Consider the following 22,423-nt stretch of genomic DNA (forward strand, 5'->3'; position numbering starts at 1 on the left):
CATAATATTACATCAATTTCATCTTGATGTCTTTAAAAGTTCAAAAGCCGAATAGGGTAGGCATCCAATAAAATGGCGCATTTCCGAACATACATTTATTCGAAAGTCTTGCTTATATTGATTTACGGAAGCACTAGTAACTTCCTGAAGATCTGATCCCAAAACCCAGTATAATAACACAATCAATAAATATCATGTCAAAAGTTCTAGATACAGAAGTATTGCTTTCCGAGTTTCAAAACAATTGCGTTCTAGCACAAATTTATCAATGTTAATTAATCAATGTCATAAAATTACTTTGCCCGATCGATATTCTAATAAATATCTTTACTGAAGGTTTTAAAAACTGTGGCCATTTCAGCCAACAAACTTTGCTTCTTATCTCATTTCCTGCAGTCCAGTAAATGCACCTTGCATAACGCTGGCCTTTCATCGTCCAAATTAATTTAATGAACAACCTCGTCCTGGGTCCTCTTCATGGCAGCTCCTTTTTTTTTCTTTTTTTCACTGACACGTTCTCTTTTGGTGCGAAGCAATCACCAGTCTAGTCTCTATTTCCCGACAATGGTACTAGTCGTATGCGTATATAGAACGCCTTCTTTCACTGTTGATGTTGCGCGCGCTAGTCTATTATCAATATTTTTCTATTAACGTGGAACAAGTCTCTTTAGTGACTATTTTTTTTTAGTTTGTTAATTCTATGTTACATGTCTATGAAGTTTTTATATGTTATTTTTTGTGTAAGTCTAGAACTTTCGTAACGAGCTACATGCTCGTTGTGTTCATTTAGCAGATAAAACAGGCGTTCTCTTCGCTCAGAAAGAGGCCGCATCTACATGTTATGGTTCAAACACACAGTTTCGAGGCTTTATCCAACGTGTGTGAGACTACGGCAAAATATATTGCAAATTTGTGGTAGAGAACAAACTGTGAAATACAGCACAAATCTCAGACGCAATACGACGCACAGCGCTCGGCGAGTACACTCAGTTATCCCTCCAACGCTGATATAGTTTTTCTTGTCTTAGAGCTACCGCGAGCAAGTCTCGAGAGATAGAGGTTACCAATTGTTTTTTATTCCAGTCTTTGATCACAATAACAATTCTTTAGACGATGACCGGTTTCAGTCAGTAATGACCATCCTCATATTTACAATATACAAATATATACACCTAGTGAGCAGTGTGTCTTTCAACATAATACAGCAATACTTATCAAAATATACTATCATACAACCAGGGAAATGTACAGATAAAATACGGTAAAACGTACCTTTCTTACGCCATGTCCTAAAGTGATAAGGCCATAATGGCATCGTCAAAACAAGGTGTAGAATAGGCCACATAGCTTTAGGATAAAAAAAACAGAAAGTAAGTAATAGCCAAACCCACAATCATCTAGAAAAAAGAAAGAATAAAGGAAACCTGAAAACTATTCCAATGAAATTTCACTGAAGAATGTGCCAACAAATAGAAAAGTATTTGAATAAATGTAATGTTAGATGTGGTTTTCAAGTTAACAACACTCTGAAACTCGGTGTAAATCATAGTTTGAGTAAAGATTCTGATAAATTTTCGGTTCTGGGGTTTACAAAATCGTTTCTAGCAGTTGCGGCAAATTTTACATCGAACTGACCGTCCTTTTAAAATCAAATTCAGGGAACATTTGCAGGCACATAACAAAACTGCATTGGGAATGCATTTGGCAGAAACCGGCCACACTGTACGCAATATCGAGAGTTGCATGTGTATTCTACACAAGACAGAGAAGAGCTGCGCTCTCGACTTGTTAGAGGAGTTGGAAATTACAAAGCCAAAACGCAAAAGCCCACTAAGGTACCCAATGCCTAATTTCCTTTCTTTCATAACGTAACACGAGAACCAAATAATGTCTCGCGTATTTATACCTAGCCTTACTTGATGCTTTATGTCGAGAACAGTAAGCATTTGCCTTACTTCCATACATTAGTCACTCCAATCCTGTAACTGATTATGTCCTACCTATTCATGGAATGTATAGCCGGACTATATAATTTTATTTATTGACTGTTAATATGTTGTTTAAACGTTTTCTGTGGGAGGTATATCGCGATGCATGTAAAGCCCTGTAGTGATTAAGTTCTTACGATCGGTGTGCGCCTACTTAACATCATGGCGGCCGGCTCAACAGAGGGCGCTGATCATTGATCTGTTTTTTTTTTTTTTTTTTTTTTTTTTTCATCTGTCATATACACATTTTATCTTTCATAGGCAGTTTATAGGTTGCTACAGGCAATTTATTACGTATATTAATTGTTGACCGTCAATTCATCATAAAAAGGGTCGCACCTATTTTCTTCATATATGTGCTTTTAATAACTTTATATGGGTAACTGTATTCGTCTTTTAATGTACCACAATTGGCTTCTATGATAGTTATCAATTTTAAAAGTCTACTACATGTATTTTACCTAATATGTTTTTATCACATTATGTTTTGTGTGCAAATGATGACTACATCTAAGCCCACAGTAGCGTCATCTAGGGACGATGTAGGTAAACAGATTTTTGGTGGCTACTGTACTTCAGTAGCCAGTTGCAATAATGACTGTGTGGACGATATGTCCTATTGAACACCTTATTTTAGATCTATGTGACGATGCTGTACTGATTATATTTACATGTTTTGATGATGTCATTATGGCCTTATCACTTTGGGACATGATGTAAGAAAGGTACGTTTTACCGTATGTTATCTGCACATTTCCCTGGTTGTATGATAGTATATTCTGATACGTATTGCTGTATTGTGTTGAAAGACACACTGCTCACTAGGTGTATATATTTTTATATTGTAGAGCTGAGGATGGCCATTACGGACTGAAAATGGTCATCGTCTAAAGAATTGATATTCTGATCAAAATCTGGAATAAAAAACATTTGACTGTATTGGATCAGTGTTTGTATACGCGACTATGCCGCAGTTGGTGAAGATAGAGGTTACCGTCTATACCAGACGTCTAAACTCCGAGAGCGCCACTATCTCAAGCTAGGTATACACGTGAGAATTTTTCAGTTTCAGAGAACTTTTGCGAGTATTTCCCCTTTGTGTGTGTCGTGGGAACAGAGTGAGCTCGCAGGCAGTATCCGAATGTGGGACAAGAACTCGTTCTACACTAAACTGGAATGTGACTGCAGCTAATCACATCACCAGGCCTACAGTTCGCTTCTTCGAGGAGTAACTAATTACTTCCACCTTTTGTTGTTCTTCTTATTCTTGGACTGTGTTATGTCTGACAGACACTTGTTCCGCAGTTTAGGTGTAAAGGTTGAGGTGGCAAAGACCTGTCAGTGCAGCGGCTACTGGTGAAGCGGCAGCGCGCGATTTACGTACCACTCGTGTCGTAGACGACGCGGAAGCAGTCCGCATGCAGGTGTCCGAAGAACTGGCCCACGATGATGGAGCTGTAGCGGCGCACCAGCTCCAGGTAGCGAGCGTTGAAGCGCTCGCGGAAGACGGCTCGGGCCGGCGGGGTCACCAGGCCGCTCGTCCGCTCGTCACCGCCGGGAGGTACGTGGCCCACGATGTACACCTGCGAGAAGCGCAGCTCTCACAAACGCTGCACAGCACGATGTAATATTCACTCTGGCATACACTGAGGCGGCAAAGACATGGGGGTAACACGTGCGCATGTACAGGTTGCGGTAGTATTGCATACAAGAAGTACAAAAGCGAAGTGCATCGGCGGAGTCGTCATTTGTACTCAGGCAATTAGTGTGAAATGGTTTTCGACGTGATTATGGCCGCCCCGACGGGCTTTCGCAGACTTTGAAAGGGGAATCTTCGTTGAAGATAGATGCGTGGATCATTTCAGTTTGGAAATCCTTAGGGGATTCAAAATTTCGAGATACACAGTGTCAAGAGAGTGTCGAGAATATCAAATTACCTCTCATCACGGACAACACAGTAGCCGCGGTCTTCATTTAACTGCCGAGCGCAGTGGTGTTTTCGTAGAGAGACAAGCAAGACTGTGTGAAATAACCGCAGAAATCAATGTAGGACGTACGACGAACGTATCCGTTAGAGGAATGCGGCGAAATTAGGCGTTAATGGGATATGGCAGCAGACGAACACGCGAGTGCCTTTGCTAACAGCGCGAAATGGCCTTCAGCACTTCTCATTGGCCCGTCAACATATCGGTACGATTCTAGACTAGTGGAAAACCGTAGCCTGGTCGGATGAGTCCCGACTGCATTTGGTAAGAGCTGATGGTTGGGCTCGAGACCTCACGAAGCCATGGCCCCAGGTTGTCAACAACGCACTGTGTAAGCTATTGGTGGCTCCGTAATGGTGTGGGCCCTTTGACCCAACTGAACCGATCATTCACTGGAAATGATTACGTTCGGCTGCTTGGAACCATTAATGGACTTCATAAACCCAAACGGCGATGTTAACGCGTCATTCAACGGTTTTAAGAACATTCTGGACTATTACAGAGAATGATTTGACCACACATATTCTCCGACATCTATCCCATCGAACATTTATGGACATAATCAAGAGATTAGATCGTGCACAACACCATGCACCGGCGACATATATGTATCTATGGTTAAATTTTTTGCATTCCACTACGTTACAAATTTTAACTTTTTGTTTCTCCTTGTGTTGAGAAGAAACATCGGGATTCTGAATTATAAGAGAACAGACAGTCCGATCATGTGAACATTGCAGATCCCGACTTTGTAGTGGAGAGGAATGAGTACTATTACAGCTAAAACGATATAAATGATTTGGTCAGAGATCTAGGTCTGACCAAGTCAAATGCCGAGCTTTTGATATCAAGACTGGACCAATGAAGCGATGGGAACTGTTAGATTCAAGTGCAAAAGTCGCAGGTAAGAGAAAGCGTTATGAAACTTTCCCCGCTTTTTTCCCTTCTAACAAAATTGTCTCTGCATTTGTCATGAAATTCATCTACATCTGCATGAGTACTCTACAAATCATAGTTAAGTGCGTGGTAGAGGATTCATCGAACCACATTCAAAATAATTCTGTAATATTCCACTCTCGAACAGCGCGAGGAAGAAACAAACACCTATATCTTTCCGTGCGACCTCTGACTTCCCTAATTTTATTATAATGATCGTTTCTGTCTATGTAGGTCGGCGTCAACAAAATATTTTCCCATTCGTAGGAGAAATTGAAATTTCGTCAGAAGATTCCGCCGTAACGAAATACGCCTTAGTTTTAATGGCGTCCACTCCAACCCTGTATCATGTTCTTGACACTCTCTCACCTATTTCTCGATAACACAAAGCGTGATGTCATTCTCTGAACTTTCACGATGGATTCATTCCATTAATCCTATCTGCCAAGGATCCCGCATCGTGCAGAAGTACTCCAAAAGAGAATGGACAGTCGTAGTGTAGGCAGTCTTTCTAGTAGATCTGTTGCGCTTCTAAGTGTTCTGCCAAAAAACCGCTGTCTTTGGTTCGCCTTCCCCACAACATTTTATGTCTGTTCTTTCCAATTTATGTTGCTCGTAATTGTTGTTCCTAGATATTTACTTAATTTTTCGGCCTTTAGATTGGACTGATTTATCGTGTAACCAGAGTTTGAGGGATTCATTTTAGGACTCATGTGGATGAACCCACACTTCTCATTATTTAGGGTCAACTGCCAATTTTCGCACCAAACAAATATCTTTTCTAAATAGTTTTGCAATTCGTTTTGATCGTCTAGTGACTTTACTAGACGATAAATGACGTCATCAGCAAACAACCTGAGACGGCTGCTCAGATTGTCTGCTAAATCGTTTATTTAGATAAGGAATAGATAGATAAGGAACACTACCTTGGGAAATGCCAGATATCACTTCTGTGTTCCTCGATTACTTTCCGGCCGTTACTGCGGACTGTCACCTCTCAGACAGGAATTCACCGATACAGATGATATTCCATAGGCACACGACTAGATCACAAGTTGTTCGTGAGGTACGGTCTCAAAAGCCATCTGGAAATTTAGAAATATGGAATAAAGATTAGCGGTGTGTTTGACGAAACTTGAATCATATTGAATCCAAATGACTGGTGCCTCCTCATAGACAACTCATCAAAGAGCCTCAAAGCTGTGAAAGTACAAAATGAGAACAACTACCCATCTTTTCCTATGCCTCGCTCAGTGCATCTCAAAGAGCAGTATTGGAATATTAAGATCTGGAACTACGACTGATGTACGCGGGCCATTCGGAAAGTAACGTCTGGTCGATCGTGTAATGGAAACCACTGTCAATATCAATAATGTTGTACTTGCAACAGATACCTACACCTTCCAGCTACTTCTCTAAATTCGTCCCTTCGACTTAAAATTTCGTCGTTGCATTGTACCAACTTTCCAATATCCTCGTCATAGAAGGCAGCCGCATGGGTTTTAGGTTAGGTCTCTACGCTGGTCAGCAGTTAAGTGCCTGCCAAAACGTTGTCCTCGTTGTCAGTGATTAGTGTAAGCAGACAGACAATCACAGGTAGCCACGTCCGTGCTATATGGTGGACGATGAACGTCTTCTCATCATAAACGATGCAGGAGCGATCTCATTGCCCTTGCAGCATGCTGAAGACAATTGTCATGAACAAGGAAATGCATGACAGTTACGTTATGTGGGCTGCGTGAAATCACGGCTGGCCCCCATATTTGGCGGGAGACACTGTTTTCTTGGCATGTTTACCTATTCACCGTGCATTCAGAAGTGGAAAGAGCGATGTAACTCGGTCGATAGACATTCCAGAGACACTTTCCAACACATCTGTGCAAAGCCTCTTAGGATTTTCCCTGTGGTTTCCATTTCCTGTCCGATTGGACCTTAATTTCCCAATAGCCCTCTACTGAAGAGCATGGATTTGCAGTAAATCTCACAGTTTAAAACATGGCTATCTCTGAGCAACTGTGTAAAAGTTTCTGTAGAGTAATCACACAGCCGACCGTTTGGAAATAACTGTTTGGTACATTGACGTAGGTTTCGATACCTCTACGGATGTCTTCATCAGAATGAAGTCTTAAAAAAGAATTCATAGAATATTAAGTTTGACAAAATTATTAACCAAGATGACAACTGTCGTGGCATACAGAGGTTACTTACTTAAAATTCCAATGCGAGAACTAGGTACTGTTCTAAATAAAAATAAGTTAATTTCAGAAGTAACAAATTCCTGCTAACAAAAACAAAGGTTGATATCAATAATTAAATTTTTACTAACTTTTCAGATATAATTAATCTTAAAATAGCATTTAATTCCCAAAGATAAAAATCGTGTTACGTATTGTTAGTAGAGATATGGAGGCGTGAAGACTTGAATAAAATCTCTGTCACGTACTGGGGCCGTTAGTAAGCCAGTGGTCTGATCTCCCGTCGTATAGCACATCATCGATTTTCACCGATGCCACTATGTAATTGCCATCTCTGCTGATGCATTAGTAAGTTTATTTTCAAACCGACTCTGCTCTCTACAATTACTTCATAAAGTCTCGCTAAACAGAGATTTTGCACCACAAATATAGAAGAAAATAAAGCCAACTGTTAGGGAAAAGAGCCTAGCACAGAAGATTATATCTTCCAAAGAAGAAAAACCCTGCCACGAAAGTGACTGATGAGCTTAATATGAGTCCAGAGAATGAAGGTCAACAAGAAAAAGAAAACATTAAAGATACAGTTGTTATTGTAAAATCGTTATAGAACATGCGCTAAGCTTGCCTGTCTTTCGAGACCTGAGTTTTACGCTTTCTAAAATTAATCGTCAGTCTATATCTCGCAATATTTGCGTCTGCTTGTCTGCATTCGATTGTAGTCTAGGTTTTGTATCAGCTTCTTCCTTACATTTACTTAGATGACGAGACTTTTAAACCGGACACTTAATCACACTAAAATGAAAGCTAATTTGGAATGAAAATGAACCTGTTTTACTCGTAGATAACCTTAACTCTGCAACATGCCTGCCTTCACAGCTGTTTCAAGCAACGTTGGAAATGATTTATACGATGTGAACGAGAGTGAAATAGCACATTCACCATGCAATGACAATCCCGAGAATTAGTACTAAACCTTAATGGTTTGTACTGGAGTAGCACTGCAGATTTATTTACCTTCCAGCAGCTTGTGTTCAAACATTAAGAGTGGCTTTCCTTGCGAGTAAAGGTATAAAATCACAGTGATTATCATGTAGGTACTGCATGATTCTGTTCTGAATGCCTGAGGGCGCTCAATACTGTATTTGGTTGGTGTATAATATCTTTAGCCCAAACTTTTTTCTAATGAAAGGACTTACGAAGCCACAACTTTTGAACCAAATCAAAATTGGTTACAATGATAAATCGTAAATTAAAAAATAAAACTGTATATTATTTATTTCCATAACTACACCAAGGTGACAAAAGTCATGGGAGATCTCCTTTAGCCCCACGTAGTGCAGCAGCTCGACATGACATGGACTCCACAAATCGCGGGTAATTGCCTGCAGAAATATTGAACCATGTTACCTCTATAGCCGTCCATGTTTGCGAAAGTGTTCTCCATGCTACATTTTGTGCACGAACTAATCTCCCGATTATGTCCCATAAATGTTCGATGGTGATATGGGTCGTCAATTCAGTCTCTCGAACTGGCCAAAATGTTCTTCAGACCAATCGCGAACAATCATGACCCGCTGACACGACGCATTGTTACCCATAAACTTTCCGCCGTTGTTTGGGTTCATGAAGTCCATTAATGGCTCCAAGTAGCCGAATATAATAATTTTCAGTCTATGATAGGTTCAGCTGGACCAGGGTACCCTGTCAGTTTCATGTAATCATAGCCAGAACATATATGGCGCCATCACCAAATTGTACAGCACACTCTTGACAAGTGTGTCCATGGCTTCGTGCAGTCTGGGCCGCACTCGAACCCTACCATCAGCTCTTGACAATGGAAATAGGGGCTCATCTGACCAGGTCACGGTTTTCCAGTCTAGGATCAAACCGATATGGCCACGAGCCCAGGAGAGGCACTGCATGTAGTGGGTCTTTGAATTTCGCCGCGCTACACTCGTTCCCTCAGATATAAATTATACAGTCGCAGCTGTATGAGCACTCGACAAAAATGTAACTCTTTTTTTTTCTATCCGTCTTTTGTCTCTCGAGAGCGGAAGCTTAATGCAGACGTAAAAAAACTTATTAGCTAGTCTTGATCTGATTAAGACGAAAAAACTTATCGTGTAGACATATTGCGGAAGTTGTTATGAAATTCGGAGGATGGAAGTAGCAACGTAAAATAAATTGCATTCAGTATCAAGATGATTCTGATTTGTATAAGTTAGTGATTCCTGGACGATTGCAAGATTTCGGAGCAGCTACTACGATTTTTCACTCAAAAATGAAGTAGGAGATTTTTGAAGACCTGGACGCCGCACGAAAAGAAGACATGTTAACATGGTAAAGGATGAACTCTTATCTACGCCATTTCCCCCTGTTAATCACATTTTGTTATTCTCTGTTCTCTTTCAATAATTTTTGTAGTGGAAATTGGTTTGACTTTTGCTCAGAAACGCCACAAGGACCATCCCAACAATAGCTTTTCCGAATCACGAAGTCCGATAACTTTTCTGTAATACGAAGTCCGATTTGCATTTCATTCTTTCCCCTTTTTCATGGTCATTAACGATTTTAAAACCCCCTTTTTATTCACCATTTCTTCCCACATTTTCAACCTTTTTTTTCTTCTCTTTATCTTTTTTATTAACCACTACATGCAGGCTATGTCGTGTTGTCAGCAAAGGAACTCGCGTCGTTCGTCTGCTGCCATAGTCCATTTACGCAAAATTCCGCCACACTGTCTTACCGGATGCTTCCGTCGTACGTCCCAAATCGATATCTGCAGTTGATTCACGCAGTGTCGCTTGTCTGTTGGCACTAATTACTCTACGCAAATGTTGCTGCTCTCAACCGTTAAGTGAAGTCCATCGGCCACTGTCTGATGAGAGGTAATGCATGAAATCTGGTATTCGAGGCACATTCTTGATACTGTCGACCTCGGAATATTGAATTACGCAAAGAGTTCCGAAATGTTTTTTCCAACGTGTCTTACTCCAACTACCATTCCGCGTTAAAACGATGAAAATTCTCGTCGTGCGGCGATTATGACATCGGAAACCATAAGTATGAATCATCTGAGTACAAATGACGGCTCCGTCAATGCATTGCAGTTTTATATCACGTGTATGCGAGCCCATGTTTTTGTCACCTCAGTGTACAATGATGGGAAGCGCTACCCGTGAGGGTACGCACCGTCTCCCTGTTGTTGAGCGATTTCTGAAGCGTGTTCTCCAGCCACGCCCACTGACCCGCCGGGTCGTCGTCAGACCCATGGGAGGCGCCGCCCACGCCGATGTAGAGGTTGGTGTTGATCAGTATGAGTCGTAGCTTCCTCTCCTTGCGCTCGATCGTGTAGTAGCCGCCTGCAACAGAGATGTAAATCGACATATTTGGCGCCATGAGTTACAGGAAATCTGAGTAACGAAACTGTGCATGACCAGAAAGAGAGATGTCCCCCGTATGTTTGACACGCAATAAATTAGTTAATCGCAATTTTACTTTCAGAAACGTTTTACCAACGATGCAAGACATACTGTGCCAGCTAAATTAAAAGAAAATGATTTGCCATTTTGCTACTCCATTGCTTTTTTCTATTTATAGAACTCTGATGGCAAGGGTATAAGAGTGGCACCATATGATTGCTGAAGTTGCACAACAATACGAAACGGGAGGAGTTGATTATAAAGCTTATAAATTACACAGTGAATCCGGAAATACACTAACAGCAAAAAATAAGAAAAATCGCTACACCAAGGCGTGTTTCTAAATGTGAAAGATGATGTCTGTTCAAATTTAGCGCCAGTCGTATAGGAGAAGCGCTAGTAGCCCCATTTGCTTTATATACACGCTGTAACGGTCGTGAGCGGTAGTTACTTTTGAGATTTGACGTGGTGAGTTGATGTCGGTCAAGAGTGCCTTTAAGATGAAAAAGGCGCCATTATCAGCCCCTCTGTGAGTTTGAACAAGGTCGGAAAATAGGGTTACGAAAAGCTGGATGTTCCTTCTGCGATATTACAGAATGAAGCGGCAGGAATGTAGTCACTGTGCATGAGTGCTATTCACCAGAACGTACGATCTTAAAATGACTGGCCTCTGGACAGCCAGGTGGCAACTGCAAGAGGAAAGACAACAGTGTTCGTAGTATGGCTCTGGTGCATCAGACTGCATCTGCAGCAATAATTTGAGCAGCAGTTGGCACAAAAGTGACACAACGACCTGTAGCGTGCATTACACTTGTAACGCCAGAAATGCGTATCCTATTTCCATCTATTGTACTATAAATTTTTTCCTTATTTTGTTACCTGAAGATATGACATTTCGATGCTTTTATATATTGTAATTGTTTTACAATTTGTATGTATGTATATTAATGCATTTACGTCGATATATAATTGGTTTGTTTTGTGAATATTATTTGTATTTATACGCTGGTTCTGGCCAGGGAAAACTATGCTATCGGACGATTACATCGATAGGTCGTGTGTAGAACCAAAGTGTTTAGGATCTTTGGTAGTGTTAACTCTGCCGCATGGAGCGCGGGCAGGGAGAGTCTGGCTGGAGTAGGGCGGCGGAGCAGGGGTGTTGTGTGACGCTCCCGCGAGTTGCCGCGCTTTCGGGGTTTGGCAGCATGTAATTGCGTTCGACTTGCTATGATAACTTCTGACACGGTGTCGCGGACGGGAAGCATTAGCTGGCGCACATCAAGAGCCCGTTTCGTCTGGTGACCGTGTCGAGAAGAAGGCGCGCCAACATCCAGCTTCTGCAACAGCGACGGCCGACAATGAGTGACTGTCGCCACCTCCCGGATTGACAACTGCAAACCTTCAATCAGCCAACAAGGAAGACTGGAAGCACGTCAAGTTTTACAACTGTATGGCACACCTCAGCTTTTCAAACTGGTCAGTTAGTGTCACCAAATTACAGCAACTTACCATGAACCTTTGTTGCTCATTGTCCCAATTGCATTACCAAGCAGTGTCCCTTCCTTTTCCGAAATGAACTCGAGTGTATTTGAAATTCAAACGCCAGCATTAAAACAGTATAATTCGATTTCACTGCTTTAATTTCAAAGTTCAGTTAAGTTGTTCATAGCTGGCTACAATATTTAGATTACACAAGCACAAATTAAGAGTGCGAGTTTTGTTACCATATTGTAGCTTACCTGTGACTGCAACTCAGCTTGGTACGTACTAAATTTTACTATTGTTAAATGCTCAGAATCATTTAATTCAAGTTCAAAGTTAAATCTCTTATTTCTAAATTGCGGAGATTCAAGTAGCTTTTGAAATGATTGTTGAGGTAGCCCAGGACTAACCTTATTTTATTGAATTTTGTAGTGCTTCAGAAACATAGTTGACTATTAATTTCAGTCACTAAATTAACTTTCAATTTTCCGGTTTTATTAATTCTTTTGCTGAATTAAGTCAGAGTGTAGCGAAATTTATTACTTCTGACAAACATTCAGTTTTCACACAACACGTGTCAACCTTCAGTTGCCACGCTTTTAGTGCTAAATATATGTGCATTAATCTTTCATTTTCAGTTATTATAGTAGTTGTCCATGGGACTGGCGACCGCAATTTTCCCCAAATCTCAAATATCTAACTAACGCCAATTAACTGTTGACGTAACGACAGCACGTTTACTTTCTTTATTAACTTTACTCCTTTTCAAATTTAATTTTCACCAATTTCATTTGCATTTTTCCTTTCATTAAGATGTAACCCTTTCCTCCCTCTTTACCGACAAATTATCTTCGGTGACGATTGCTTTTCCCAAATTTCCATTAGGTGCACGCGGTTTAATTTTTCACTGTCATTAAGGTCGATAAGTGAGGGGGAGGTTACACACTGACCCTAAACCATCGCCATCTGCGACTTTAGTCGTGTCAAACGAGAGCTCATTTGAGGGGAGAATGGAGGTCTGTTGTATTTTCTGATAAAAACTGGTTCTGTTTCTGTGCCAGTGATGACCGTGTGTTGGTTAGAGGCCAGTGGTAGACACACTGGACCATGACAAGGAGTTATGGTCCGGGATGTGGTTTCGTGTGACAGCAGGAGCACTCTCGTATTCAAACCACGCACCCTGACTGCAAATTTGTACATCAATCTGGGGATTAGATCTGTTATACTGCGACTCATGAACATCATTCTAGCGCTCGCCCACATACCGCTGTCGTAACCCAACGTGCTCTATAGAGTATCGACAAGTTGCCTTGCCCTGCACCATCACCAGATTAGTCTCCAATCGAGCGCATACGGGGACATCATCAGACGACGACTTTAGTGTCACCCACAAGTTGGATTAACCGACCAATTGAAACAGACGCGGAACGCCAACGCACAAACTAACATCTAGCACCTGTACAGCACAGTGGAAGCACGTTTACTCACTTGCGTTGAAACGTCTGTCGCTTAATGGACCAACATTTCACATTTGCAAATGTTGGACGTGGATTTTTCTCGGAGGATCCACGAAGGCATGGTTTACATGCTTGGAAAAGATACAATGGCGACTAGGATCCACGCAGGCATGGTTCACACGCTTGGAAAAGATACAATGGCGACTACAGTGAACGAAATATGAGATGATCTTGCGTTTTCAGAATGTTACCGACCTAACCCAATAAAACCAAAAACACAACAAAAATCGCGGTAGTGAGACGAGCTTAGCGTTAACTCTAGACTACGGCAAGTATTGAACAACGTGCAATTATTTTCAGTTGTGAGTATTACGCTGAACAGTCGAGATTAATAACAAGTTAATCAATGGAGACATCACTTCATATAAAGCATCAAAATGAAAATCGCTCTGACTTTTTTTTAACAAAATACGTTTTCAGTTTCATTTTGATCTCGGTACTCTGTTATATGACCATAGACTTACTTCAAGTATGTCCGCCTCCGTTGCCAATTGGTAGCGTTACCACCTATCACGCAGGGGGTCCGAGTTCGATTCCCGGCAGGGGACTGGGTGTTGTGTGTCTCTTATCATCATTTTCGTCATCAGTGACTCGCAAGTCGCCGAAGTGGCGTCAAGTAAAAAAAGGACTTGCAATACGGCGGCCGAACTCCCCCGAATGGGGCATCCCGGCCAACAATGCCATACGATCACTTCATTTTTTTTCTTCAAATATCAAATGACGGAGAAAATGTTCCAAACATTCACTGCTAGATGTCGTATGGCCTTTGTGAAGAGCTTTGCTTCCCAGTAAGTTCCAAGTGTCATGAGTCAAGCTCTCCTCCGTATAGCCTGGGATGGTTTCACAAGATAATAAATAGTCTAAGTTTTTGGTGAAGAGGCACAACACGTGAACCGTGACCGAGATTTTGCACTTATAGAGAAACGGAGAACGGTAAACAAGGACTTTTGTTTCGCAAAATTTACGCAAATCATGTGAAGCTGTGTACCGATTCCATGCAAGTCCAGTGAATAAAATAGACTTTCTTGATTTTAAAGATGCTCCTGAAACATTTTTGTGAATGTAAATGTATCCTTATACTTATCCATCACAAATAGATACATGAAAATTCATATTTTGGAACGGAATAATGGAAAAATGGAAGTTTATTCAGAGCAAAACCTATAACAGACGCATGACATACTGTACATCATATGAAAGACCAGCTATGATTATCAGTTGCAAAACAGAACTGCCTGTTGAAGAAGTTGACAATTTTTCCTCAATACCACGGGGAATTTTACAGTGAACTTGCAACGTCTGATCCGAAGAATAGATGTTATAAGAAACAGAAGTTACTACTTAGATATTGTTTTCTTAAATTTAACTATTTTATTTCCTTGTAACAGATTAAAACAAATGTGAAATGGTTTTTGTTGACTAGAGTCCTGCTACTACTGACGTATTTCTGCGCTTTTAATATCATAAATGAAAGGTAGTGCTTCTGTGTTAATGGCGCATGAAAGAAGAGCTTTCTTGTTGGAACTTAAAACCAGTCAGTTTCCTGATATGGCACTTTGAAAATTCTGAATAAATTATTTATTTTCTTAACCGTTTCATTATTTTTTTTTTCAGTGATGAGGTCGGCAACATCATTTTATGGCATCAGAATATTTTCTCAGCTTTTTGGGTATACAATAAGAAATATATTATTTTTTTAGTTCTCCTAGTCATATGATATCAGCGAACACAACAATACATACATTTTAAATTCTGCTGCATACAGAAAGCTACAGACGATTTTATAAATAATAGATATGCAAATGTGCCACAGCTACAGATCATACACAAGATTAAGACAGCAAACTTTAACGACTTCCTCACATAATCATTCCAGGTAATGACTACTTATGTTAGCTATTAGATTACACTGTTATTTATGTAAGTGGACTTGAATAAAACTTGTATTAAATCTCGATGGAAGTGAGAATAAATAAGTAGTACATCATTTGGCTAGTAAGTAGTACATCATCTGGCTAAATGTAGTAGGTCGTTTTAATGTAAACTGAATAATTGGATGTAAACATATTCAGAAAATTTGTTGATAACTTTTGTAACACTGTATTGTTTTTCTTATGAAAGATCGCAAAACGATAGCAATAATTGTGGGTTTATTGAACTAATGTGTATATATGTGGAGACTATTTACTTTAGGATCTTGGTGATTGTTTCAATATTTAACACGTAGTCAGTAGTTTGTGATATCACATTTATATCAAGTATTCAAGATCGAGGAGCAGTGCAAACATAGTCTTTGGTTTCGAGATTTTCGTCAGGGGAGGCTTTTGTCTTTTGGATTGGTGTTGTGTTGGCGGCTGTGCTTGACGGCCATCGAGATAGTCTGGGCGGCTAAGCAGTTGCGCTACTAAAACCAGGTTCGGGTATCAATCGTTAGAATAATTATGGTGAGAGTAAGCTAGAACTTTAACTTTTGATCGGGGGTAGAATATTTGACGGTGCTTTAGGAGAACGAGTTTTAGTGCCGATACGAGCTTTATTTGTGGGACTAGAAGCAGATAAGTATTTTAAATATTTTGCTGCACTTTATACTTAGATACGGTATAGTGGGCTAAACTGCTTGATTTGCATTGGTTATTTGTGATAAAGAACGTAAATTTTACGTCCCGATTAATAGCGAGCAACTGTACTGTCCGACTTTGAGTGCTTGCTTTCGAATTTCGTAACTGAAGAGCTTTTATGCGAACAATGCATGCACGTGTACCATATACACTTCTCCGCTTGTTTACCTTTGTTTCCAATTTAATCCGCAGTTCTGTAACGCTACCGTTCATACATGTGTGAAATATTTGCAACAGTCATTTACTGCATTTAAACGATGCTTCCACTACATTATCACTCAAATAGGATTTACCCATACAGTTTACCTATTTATGAATTATTTCGCCAACCTCCCTACTAAATTATAACAGTCTAAAAGGCAGTTCATCAGTAAATGCATGGCTTTCAGAGCGCTGAAGCACGAACGACTCTTAAGACACTGAAGTGAACAAAGATAGTAGACTAAGTCGTAGATTGTTCCTCACCAAGACTGCCGGTGTAGTCGCAAGGGTTCCCGTACTTTGCTTTTCCGTTGTTCGATCTCAAGTGGCCCAAAGTTCCTACAGATACTAATAGTGGATCAAATCGACCCAAATTTCTTCTTCTATCACGTCAGCAGACAGTTCCTTTGCCTTCTAGAGCCTCATTGTGCTGCTTCTACCTATCCGCTCTTTCCTCTGCGTTTAATAGTGGATTTCCTTTTTCACTCTTTTATGTTGACGCCTTAGTTTTTAATTTCACTGAATATTTTAAATTATTTATATTTTGAATTTATCTGTTGTAAAGAGCGTTTTATTTTTCATTACTACACACTTTTGGTGCTACCATATCGCTTTGGAAACCAGCACAATTCCTGTTTAATTTCATTTCCACGTAACTTACATTGATATGTTCCTATCTATTCCTGGAGTTTTTGTAAATATCCTTCGTCCAGCCATAAACTTGAGTAAACCCACATTCCTTAGCTGTTAGCGTCCTCTCGAACTTCTGTACCTGCAGTATTTAAGAATGTCGATTCCTAAACTTCCTCCACTACATGAAACCAGACCACGGCAGGGAGAACGGAATTGGTTCCACGCCCCTGCATAATGCGTCAAATGACGCCGTTAACAGAGTATGAATCGGCTGTCGGTTGGTACCAATGAATGGGTCCACCAGGGCCTGTTGACGAGGTTTACGAACCATCTCCAGCTTAGCTGGCGACCGTGGTGTTCATTTTCATAGTAACTATTTTGTCGGAGAGCTCCACACACCCTCATTAATTCAGTATATCACGGATTTCCACATTGATTCTTCCTCATGATTCTCTTAAACGTCATCATTGTTTCATTTGATATTACGTCTGTTCTAGGGTGCGACTTACAATCTAGTATCTGATTTCGACCTTTTTGTCTCACCGTGATATACTCCATGTTTTCTGTTTTACTCTTTTTCTGTCCCTCTCTCTCTCTCTCTCTCTCTCTCTCTCTCTCTCTCTTCGTCTGTTTGTGACTTCGTAATGTCTAAACTGTTCTCTTTGGCGTTAGTTTCCTGTCGTTTCGCTGAAATCACAGTAAACCACTTCGTACTATCGTCTTATACATAACGAACCCTACTCTCGTTGATTCATTCTATGCTCTTGTTGATATTATCCTATATTCTTCTGAACAGAAATCCTTACCTTCTTTTAGTCTCACTTCACTGACCCGAACTATATGTAGACGGCATCTTTGTATTTCCCATCCCTGCGACACTCAGACTTTCGAGATCCCGCGACAGAGTCGTGAAATTTTTCCCTTTCACTGATTCTCCTATACTTTTCTTATGGACTCACTCGCGTTCACAATCCTTTCCACCGGAATCCCAATGCGGAACTAATCCGTCATCTTTTCCTGACCACGTTTCATGGGGATTAACGATAGGAGTATAAGCTGCAGTTTTCACTTTCGATATTCTTGTAGCCATTACCCACCGTAAAGGGAACTGGGCAGCCTGATCCCTATACACTCACTCTCTTGGTTCTTTCACCGAGGCCGTTGACACAATGAGACTGACTGCTCATAATTTGGTCATCTTTGTCGATTAAACAATTGGTTGGTTAGTTACATACTCCGCTAATCGTTCGAACAATTCTTTTATCAAAATTATGTGGAACGAGTCATTCTACACGATATGTATACCTGATTCATTTTAATGGACTTGAAGGGGTTGATGGAATACAACTAGAATAGTTACGAGGGTCACTCTAAAAGAAACACGCAGTGTTATTTAAACAGTTTTTCACACCCTCCATATTTTTACGATGTCTTGATGCATTCTTAACATCGTTAGTTACCTGCACTGTTTGAGGCATTGTTTGCCACCTTTCAAAACGGAGTCATCATCTTCAAATCTTGTTGCACAAAGCGATTTTTTTCAGTTTACTGAAGAGGTAGTAATCATTCGGTGATAGATCAGAGCTGTAGGGTGGGTGTTTCAATGTCGTCCTCAGAAGCTTTGTGATCTCGGCGGGATTATTCACTGAAACCGCCTGGCGCAAGCCTTTTCCAACCTCAACTGTTTCACTATTCTAGTGAATACTCTGCACAGGAGTCAAGGCAGTGGTCTATGGAGCGCTCGTTCTGCCGCTGTGATGGACGTCCCGAGTGCTGGCGCGCTCACTATCGCCAGACAGACTGCTTGCCCGACCGGCAACTGTACTGCAGTCTGCAGCGTCATCCCCAGACACCTCCTTCAGTTTCTTCTGAATATTTGTCACTGCCCGTTCTCACATTAGGAAAACTACTATAGTATGTCCAGACGAACATTAGGTGCAGCAGCCACCTTGCCGGCCGGTGTGGCCGAGCAGTTCTAGGCGCAACAGTCTGGAGCCGCGCGACCGCTACGGTCGCAGGTTCGAATCCTGCCTCGGGCATGGATGTGTGTGATGTCCTTAAATTAGTTAGGTTTAAGTAGTTCTAAGTTCTAGGGGACCGATGACCTCAGAAGTTAAGTCCCATAGTGTTCAGAGCCAGCCAGCAGCCACCTTGATGGAGCGGTATCACAGCACAGCTTCTAGAAACAAGTTGAATTAAATTTAAATACATGCACGAAGCAGAGGTGTAGAACAAAAGAAGCACTTTTAGAAAAGTGTTACGTATTTCTTTTAGAGTGATCATGTAAAGTACACAGTTGAGCGACAGTGACGTTCAAAATGGTTCAAATGGCTCCAAGCACTGTGGGATTTACCATCTGAGTTCATCAGTCCCCTACACGTAGAACTACTTAAACCTAAGTAACCTAAGGACATCACACACATCCCTGCCCGAGGCAGGATTCGAACTTGCGACCGTAGCAGCAACGCGGTTCCGAACTGAAGCGCCTAGAACCGCTCGGCCACAGCGGCCAGCAAGTGACGTTCACATGAAGTCCCACTGCCAAGTAACATAGCGCGACGAAACTTGTGGCACATACAGATAGAACTGCTACAGTATAGTGTAGAAGGTAACGTAAATAAATATGCAACGAGACCAAAACAATGACTTTTCATTCAAAGACAATAGTTGCTCTGAAGCCAAATGGATTCGTGATGGTCCCCTGCACATAAGAAATTGTGGGACACTGTCCTTAACAGAGAGTGTGATCACCACGGACGGGAATGCATTCTCTGCAACGTACTGCCATTCTGGCCACAAGGTTGGTAAGTAGTTCTTGTTTTCTGACGTTCCATTCCTCAACCATCGCGCTTGACAACTGCTGGATGGCCATTCTTGGATGCCGATCTGCTACAATACATGCCACCTACTCATACCACACGTGCTCGGTGCGATTTAAGTCTGGAGAAGGGGCAGGCCGGTCCAGTCGCCGAATACACTATGTGATCAAAAGCATCCGAACACCCCAAAAACATAATTTTTCATATTAGGTGGATTGCGCTGCCACCTACTGCCACGTACTCCATATTAGAGACCTCAGTAGTCGTTAGGCATCTTGAGAGACAGAATGGGGCGCTCTGCGGAACTCCCGGACTTCGAACGTGGTCAGGTGACTGGGTGTCACTTTGTGATACACGTCTGTACACGAGATACGAGATTTCCACACTCCTAAACATCCCTAGGTCCATTGTTTCCGATGAGATAGTGAAGTGGAAACGTGAAGGGACACGTACAGCGCAAAAGCGTACAGGCCGACCTCTTATACTGACTCACAGAGACCGCCGACTGTTGAAGAGGGTCGTAATGCATAATAGCGGACATCTATACAGACCATCATACAGGAATTCCAAACTGCATCAGGATCCACAGCCACACATCACGCCGGTAAATGCCATACGACGCCTCGCTTGGTGTAAGGAGCGCAAACAATGGACGACTGGACAGTGGAAAAACGTTGTGTGGAGTGAAGAATCACGGTACACAATGTGGTAATCCGATGGCTGGGTGTGCGTATGGCGAATGTCCGGTGAACGTCATCTGCCAGTGCGTGTGGTGCCAACACTAACATTCGGAGGCGGTGGTGTTATGGTGTAGTCATGTTTTTCATGGAGGGGCTTTTATCCCTGGTTGTTTCGCGTGGCACTATCACAACACAGGCCTACATTGATGTTCTAAGCACCTTCTTCCTTCCCATTGTTGCAGAAAAATTTGGGGATGGTGATTGCATATTTCAACACGATCGAGCACCTTATCATAGTGTACGGCACGTGGCGGTGTGGTTACAAGACAATAACGTCCCTGTAATTGGATGGCCTGCACAGAGTCCCAACCTGAATCCTACAGAACACCTCTGAGATGTTCTGGAACGCCGACTTCGTTCCAGGCCTCGCCGACCGACGTCGATACCTCTCCTCAGTGCAGCACTTCGTGAAGAATGGGCTTAAATTCCCCAAGAAACCTTGCAGCACCTGAATACACGTATGCCTGCGAGTGTGGAAGCTGTCATCAAGGCTAAGGGTAAGCACACGCCATGTTGAATTCCAGCATTACCGATGGAGGACATCACGAACTTGTAGGTCATTTTCAGCCAGGTGTCCGGGTACTTTTGATCACATAGTGTACCCTCTCGTTTGAAGAGCTCCTCCACCTGCTATGTTCGATGCGGTCGCGCACTGTCATACATGAAAATGAAGTCAGAGCCGAATGCACCCCTGGAAAGATACACATGTGGAAGGAGTACAATGTTCCAACAACGTTTACCGGTGATAGTACCGTACTCATATATTTGGAAGTCAGAATTCCCATGCAACATTATGCCTCCCCACACCTAAGCACCCGGAAACTAAGACGATAATGTGTGACACTGTTCTGGGCACCTTTAATACCCTCACATGGCGAGACGTTGGGACACGTAATGCACCAAAGAATATTGCCGAATATGTTCTGATGGGCCAGGCGATAATAGGTGGGGAGGCATTATACTGCGTGGCGGTACTTACTTGCAAATGTTTGAACATGGTGCTTACTGTGATTCTTGAGTTTCTCTCGGCGTATTTGATAATCAAAATAGCCACGATATATATGACTTTTCCTACTGGAAGATCAGCGTTGACCCTACAAAGAAGGTGGAGAACAAGACGAGGTCGCTTCTCAAGGACGCAGATTTACCAGAGGGTGACGCTAAGAAATTGTTACCCCAAGGTCCGGTACCGCCTAGACTATATGGACTCCCGAAGGTTCACAAAGAGGGGGTACCATTACGCCCCATTGTCAGCAGCATCAGGGCACCAACATATATGTTGGCCAAATACCTGACGGGAATATTAAGTCCTCACCACATCCATAGAGAGTCACTAGAATTGATTAGTCAGAAGTTTGTCGAGAAGACCACTGAACTTTTTAGGCATATCTTGACTACCACGTATTTTCTTTTTAATGGAGAATACTACGAACAAACGGAGGGAGTCGCCATGGGTAGCCCACTCTCACCGGTGGTAGTGAATTTGTACACGGAGAACTTCGAGGAAGTAGACCTGTCGTCATCCGAATGGAAACCTACTTGCTTTTTCCGTTATGTGGACGACACGTTCGTCATCTGGCCACATGGCATGGATGAACTCCTTGACTTCCTTACACATCTAAACTCCAAACACCCCAACATCAAATTCACTATGGAGACTGAAACGGAGTGTAAATTAGCTTTCCTTGACGTCTTGGTCAAGAGAAGGGTTGACGGCACCCTAAGTCATCGGGTGTATCGGAAGACAACGCACACTGATCTGTATTTGCACGCAGACAGCTGCCACCACCCTTCACAGAGGAATGGGCACTTAAAACTCTAGTACATAGGCCGCGTACTATCTCTGACGCAGAGAGCCTACCCCAGGAATTGGAACATCTGAGAACT

General features: G+C 41.8%; 1 protein-coding gene across 1 annotated transcript in view; it reads right to left on the bottom strand.

Annotated features, from left to right (window-relative positions):
* LOC124777794 (acid sphingomyelinase-like phosphodiesterase 3a) overlaps positions 1-22,423 on the bottom strand; it is a 573,663-nt gene that overhangs the window by 89,424 nt on the left and 461,816 nt on the right. The window contains exons 6-7 of the mRNA XM_047253312.1: positions 10,297-10,466; positions 3,373-3,571 (exon numbers count right to left, since the gene is read on the bottom strand). Of these exons, the coding sequence (XP_047109268.1) occupies positions 3,373-3,571; positions 10,297-10,466 (369 nt within the window). The remainder of the gene's footprint in view (positions 1-3,372; positions 3,572-10,296; positions 10,467-22,423) is intronic.

Source organism: Schistocerca piceifrons, chromosome 1, assembly GCF_021461385.2.
Source record: "Schistocerca piceifrons isolate TAMUIC-IGC-003096 chromosome 1, iqSchPice1.1, whole genome shotgun sequence".
In the NCBI taxonomy this organism is placed as follows: Eukaryota; Metazoa; Arthropoda; class Insecta; order Orthoptera; family Acrididae; genus Schistocerca; species Schistocerca piceifrons.